General features: G+C 40.3%; 1 protein-coding gene across 2 annotated transcripts; it reads left to right on the top strand.

Moving 5' to 3' along the window:
- Nucleotides 1–861: 861 nt before the first annotated feature.
- Nucleotides 862–4,921, top strand: RPL22L1 (ribosomal protein L22 like 1). Of its 2 annotated transcripts, none has more exons than XM_047100055.1 (4): nt 862–892; nt 2,505–2,597; nt 2,763–2,884; nt 4,660–4,921. In XM_047100055.1, exons 1-4 carry the CDS (start codon nt 884–886, stop codon nt 4,802–4,804), a joined length of 369 nt encoding a protein of 122 aa, XP_046956011.1. In that variant the 5' UTR covers nt 862–883; the 3' UTR covers nt 4,805–4,921. The 2 variants fall into 2 exon arrangements, with proteins under 2 accessions (XP_046956011.1, XP_046956013.1); XM_047100057.1 differs by having other exon boundaries at nt 865–892; nt 2,508–2,597.
- The last annotated feature ends 1,243 nt before the right edge of the window (nt 4,922–6,164 follow it).

The following is a 6,164-nucleotide window of genomic DNA, read 5'->3' as shown; positions in this document are numbered from 1 at the left end:
GTCGCCTTTTTGGTGTGGTCAGAGGTGAAAGGGTCAGCATCTGGAAAGTCTTGACAATCTGCTGCAAAAATCCTTCCTTTTTAAAGGGATTCAACCAGACCTCCTCTGGTTCTGCTGGTTATCAGTTTTGGTGTGGTCAGTCGTACTGGCTTGGAAGGTACCTGGTCTTACCTACACTGCCCTTGGCCGCTTACATCACTGCTTGACCTAAGTTCTGCCTCACAAGAGTGACTCCATCTTAGTTTCTACACAGGGCTAACTAAAACCCATGATAAAATTAAATCACACTCTACAAGTGAACAAGTGAGAGCAATCCTTTTTTTTTTTTTCTCTTAGAAGCTTTTTTTCCTCAAGAACCCAATTTATTTTGGCTCCCTGAAACACTTCCCTCAACAGTCATTTAGTAAACAAGACTCATAGATGAAACATGAATACAGACGTAACTTTTTCTCTGCATAATTGTAATTACAATATAAGACATAAGATCCCAAAACACCCTGAAATGAGACATTGTCTTGCCCTGATTGGAAAGAAGATCTAGGTGATCAATGAAAGATGATTCCTGCATCCCTCGGTTGTGTTTATCTGAGAGCGACCTCCCAGGAACCGCAGAGACCTCTGAGGTCCATGGCTTAGTGTTGTCTTTAGCGGAAAATCGTGAATTACTTTACAATGGCCACTAGCCGGCGCTCCCGGGAAACCTGACTGCGTAGGAAACCTAGCCACCCTGGCCACGCCCCAGTTTCCTGGGTTACCGGCCTCCACACGTTCTCTTCCGGGAGGCAGCGAGCGTACGTTCTCAGCGTGTGACGCAGCACGTTTTGCTATAAATACGTGACGCGCGCCTGTAGCTTTCTCTCTGATCCCACGGTTGGCCTCCAAGATGGCGCCGGTGAGTGAGCGTTCTTTGGGTGGGAGCGTTCTTTGGTGTTACCCCGGTGTAGATGATTTTTACATCTACAAAAATTTTGCGAGTTGGGGACCTCTCATTCGAGATAAAGGAAGAGTTGAAATGGAGACTAGGTCAGGAACACAAGCACGTTGTTAAAATTACAAGTTGTTATTTTCGAGACTCCTGGAGACTGCCATGCGGTCTAGTAGAGTTCGAGCCCCGTCCGGAACTGGCTTGGGATGGGTGGCTGTGGCAGCGCAAGGAAGGAGGAGGCACGACGATGAACAAGGGTAGTAGGACAGCACTGGGGCCTTTTTCTTTTCAGTCTCGCTTCTGGAAATGCCGATGCTGTCCTATTCGTTTGCACCAGGAAAGAAATGTGGGTAATCGGGCCGGTCTGATAGCCTCGCCAGCGCGGAGGGAGCTCCGAGGCTACAAAAGTTTCAGAGAACTTTAGGACTAAAGGAAGAATTGTCATTGTTACTTCATGAAGGAATTTTTTTTAAAAGGTAGAAGTCACGACTTTAGGCAGATAAAACGTGGAAAGATCTTATTTACGTTGTTAATAAGGGAATCAGATACCAAAACCAGTCTAAAGAGCATTTGAAAAGGTAGGTATACGTCGGCAGTTTACCAGTTCTAAGTTTTGGAGGGGATTTTTTTTTTTTTTTTTTTTTTTTTTTTGGTGCAAATTACTCGTCTACCTAAAAGCAAACTGGCATTAGTACTTGGTATCCGTTTGGGTGGATATAATTTGGAGATCCATCCTCTGATGAATACTGATTTGTCTGTTTTTAGGACACTGTCTGAATGTATACTGATAGTAGCCAGAGCAACGTTTTACTTGTACAGCCTGATTATGTGATAATTCTGAGTTTGGGGTATGGCAAACTAAAGTTACATATGTTTTTTAAATTACATACTTGGATTAAATATCTCCTTTCTTTCTCTTATAACACAATAATGATTTAATTCTGTAGGCTTGAGTGGATAGAGTATCCTGTTCTGGTGTATAATTGAGCTTGGGCAAAGTGGTGTATACTACCTGTTTCCCATAGGGCCTGGCCTATAGTAAATAGTACCTGATAATTTAAAATTGAACATCAGTGACCTGGAAAATACTAAAAGCCCATAAAACTTTTCTTGATAATTGGAACAGAATAGACTTGGTTAGAGGTTCAAACCAACCCCAGGTCGTGGTTTAATTTTAATTTAGAGTAGAAAGTAAATTGATTCTCTTACTAATCTTTTCCAGTTGTAAATATAGGATTCTTTGGAATTTTCTCATTCAGAGAACTAATAGTGGCTACCCATACACTTCATGCTTCCTTGAGTTTTGCACTTTTGAGACACTTGCATGGTGAACAGGGAGAATTACCATTGGATTTCACAAAAACCCGGTTTAAACAAGTTAAGGAGTGTACCCCTTTTCTGACAGACTAAGAAAAAGGGGTATACCCAATAGATAAATTCAGCGACTTTTTACAATTTTGCACCATTTCATAATATGACATCACAGTACACTGCATCTTTGGGCTGATAACAGATTTTAAAGTTTTGCAATATAAAAATGAGTGAATGGACTAGTCCTAATTATGTTAACTATCTGTAGCAGAAAGACAAGAAGCCTAAGAAGTCAACCTGGAAATTTAATTTGGACCTTACTCATCCAGTAGAAGATGGAATTTTTGATTCTGGAAATTTTGTAAGTATCACTCTCCTTGGCTTGTTTTTATCATTGTATTAGAGTGCTTAATGATTTAAGTATATAACTCTTGATTTTAACCTAAGCTCTATTCCTAGGGTACCTTCCCTAGTGAAAATCTAGGGTTTTCTTCCCTAGTTTTGCATTTTTTCTGTTTTAAAATAGGAACAGTTTCTACGGGAGAAGGTTAAAGTCAATGGAAAAACTGGAAATCTGGGGAATGTTGTTCACATTGAACGCATCAAGAATAAAATCACAGTTGTTTCTGAGAAACAGTTCTCTAAAAGGTTGGTATTTGTTTCCCATAATATTTTAGTTAAATGATGGTAATTGTGAATATTACAGAATACGTAATCCTAATATTTTCTGTTCATATGCAGGGATAGATGTATTGATATGTTCAGAGATGCACGTGAAAAGTGTTTTGAACTTCCTGATAGCCTGTGTGAATGGAAAATATATTCAGTAACTGGGCCAATTACTTAGGCTGGTTGTCAGTAAGCATAAATTTTTGCTGGAATATAGGCTCCTGTCCAGTACATTATAGTCCCTGAAATCCAAATTATATGTAAACTTTAAGATGTTAGATGATTTAATATTAGAATATGTTGCAAGAAACGTGTCTAATGTGTAACTTGAAAGTAATGTCTCAATTTGCCTAATGTAAATGTTTTCATATATATATATATATATATATATAAATAATTTAAAGGTTTTGGTGGTTGGTTTAGTATAGGCAGGTAGTCAAAGGTAACATTTTGCTTCCAGTTTTAGTTCATTTAATTTACTCAACAAATTTATATGGTAGCACTGTTGTAGGATTGGATAGCCCGGCAGTGGGCCAAGAAGCCAAGTACCTACCACCAAAGGAGCTTAAATTCTAGTGGAGACAGTGAAGTGCAGTATTAAGTAGTTGAGAAGTGAAGCTGAAGACGACAAACTTAATGTGAGAATAGAGGAGATGGTAGTGGCTTGGACTAAAGTAGTGACGCTTGTTAGCTGTTTGGTTAATCACTAGGGATTCAGGGGTGAAAACGTAATATTCTCAGGGATCTTATAATAGGCACATAATTGTAAAATGCAGTGCTATAATAGCTGTGTTGAAGGTAGAGATCGGGCTAAGAATTTGCAGAGAACCTGAGATCAGCAGTGTTGCCAGTCGAATGATGTAATTCCTGCCAGAGGGACCAGCATTAAGAAAGAAAAACAGAAGCTTGAGGAATGCTTGGTAGTTCAGAATTACCGTAAAGCATAAATGGAAGAGAGTGGCTGGAGTGATGAAACGAGACCATGCTGAAAGTTTTTTGTAAGAACTGAGCCATATGCTAGTTGCAGGTGTGCTGATCTTTTAGGTTCATCTATTTTGAGAGAGGAGGAGAGAGAATCCCAAGCAGCCTCCACCAGGCTCGATTGCAGAACCCTGAGGTCATGACTGGAGCGAAATCAAGTCAGTTGTTTACCTGACTGAACCACCCAGGCACCCTAATGAGATTATGTATTTAATTAAAACGTAATCTTGTTATGGCAGTAAAACTGAAGAGCAAGCTACTGTGGCTCTCTCTTTAGCTTCAACATAAAGGACGTTTATTTTAGGGAGGTGGGGGAATAGGGTTTGTAGGACATGAACTGATTCTTTTTTTTTTTAATTTTTTTTTTTTCAACGTTTATTTATTTTTGGGACAGAGAGAGACAGAGCATGAACGGGGGAGGGGCAGAGAGAGAGGGAGACACAGAATCTGAAGCAGGCTCCAGGCTCTGAGCTGTCAGCCCAGAGCCTGACGCGGGGCTCGAACTCACGGACCGCGAGATCGTGACCTGGCTGAAGTCGGATGCTTAACCGACTGCGCCACCCAGGCGCCCCAAGGACATGAACTGATTCTAATTGGGGTTGAGAAGCTGCCTAATTATTCTTCTGTCCCCAGCAACCTTCCACAGTGTTTGATACAAATGAAATATTTTGGAGGGAACGTTAAAGATGAATACAACTGCATGTCTTACATGATAATCCTGTGCATGGTAGATAATTATGTTTCTTAATGAAATTCATGTTTTTATCTTACAGGTATTTGAAATATCTTACCAAGAAATACCTTAAGAAGAACAATCTTCGTGATTGGCTTCGTGTGGTTGCATCTGACAAGGAGACTTACGAACTTCGTTACTTCCAGATTAGTCAAGATGAAGATGGATCTGAATCTGAAGACTAGATAAGGCAGCCTCTTACAGGGTTTTGCTCGCTAATAAAACAAATGAAGCATGCAAAGGAAAGAAACATCCAGAAATGGACTTTTAGTTTATTGGTGAATAAAAAACACTGTACCCTGTGTGTTAAGCTTCTGCCTCTTCTGTTTTAAGCGTATGTTGTTTACATGATTCTGGCCTTTCCTTTGATAGTTTTTGTAAGCAGTATTTAAAGATTATTTATTTTGAGAGAGTGTGGATGGGGTGAGGGGCAGAGAGGAGACAGAATCCCACGCAGGCTCAGCACAGAGCCCAATGAAGGGCTCAATCTAATCAGCTGAGCGCCCCTGGTGCTCCTGAGCAGTATTTAAATTGCGTATAGCTGGTAGAATTTTTTTTTGTTTTTCAGGATTTCTGAAATTTTACTCCTTTTATGGGTGTCCTCAAAGTATGTAGTGATGCATAGGAAATAATGAAGAGCAGTATTGTGTATGATTATATAGTGAAATATTTTAAATTGTCTTGACAGTCTTAAACATTTTTGTACATTCTGAAAATGGCAATTCTGAGTGCCTAGAATAGTTCTTGCACGTAAGTGCTCACAACTGAAGCACTTGTGCCCTCTGCTTCAGAGGATGTGGACTCCTAATTCACATAAAAACTATGTGTGAGCAGGGCACGGCTCTAAACCAATGTTTAATTGCCTGTTTGACATCTCAAACCAGATGCCTTGTAAGCACTAGAATCTCAAAACCTTCCAAGTCAGAACCATTGATCTCTTACCCACTAAATCTGCTTTTGTGTTCCTTGTCTGAATTTACTTAGCCAATTAGAATCTTGTCCCCTCTTTGACACTTCCTTACTGGTAATTCTGAAAGTGGTTGTCTGTTGATTAGTTCTCAGTGGATGGACCCTTTCCCCCGAATAGTCTTTGAGCAAAGAAGAATGGTAAAATTGAGATTGCAGGAGAAAAGAATACTGGGATGGGGATACTAGAGCCATACCAATTTTCTTGTTTTCCAGTGGTCCTAAGTAATGCGTCTTTTTCCTTTTCTACCCTGAAGGTGGTAACTCAGGTACTTGGAACACAGGCCCTGATACCAGTAGAATCATGTTGCAAAAATAGCATCTTGACTATAACAACCTGATGTACACATTTACTTAATTGGTTTGGGAATGTTTGGAATAATTAATGTTAATTCTTTTGGGGCGCCTGGGTGGCTCAGTCCAGTGTCCGACTGGCTCAGGTCATGATCTTATGGTTCATGAGTTCAAGCCCCATATTGGGCTCTCTGCTGTCAGCATGGGGCCTGCTTGGGATCCTCTGTCCCCCTCTTTCTCTCTGCCCCTCCACTGTTCTCTCAGACATTTAAAAAAGGGCTACTA

This window comes from Lynx rufus, unplaced genomic scaffold (assembly GCF_022079265.1).
Source record: "Lynx rufus isolate CCGP_SWC_20201006 ecotype Redwood Valley unplaced genomic scaffold, mLynRuf1.p SCAF_5, whole genome shotgun sequence".
In the NCBI taxonomy this organism is placed as follows: domain Eukaryota; kingdom Metazoa; phylum Chordata; class Mammalia; order Carnivora; family Felidae; genus Lynx; species Lynx rufus.
This window is presented reverse-complemented; position numbering and strand designations above follow the sequence as displayed.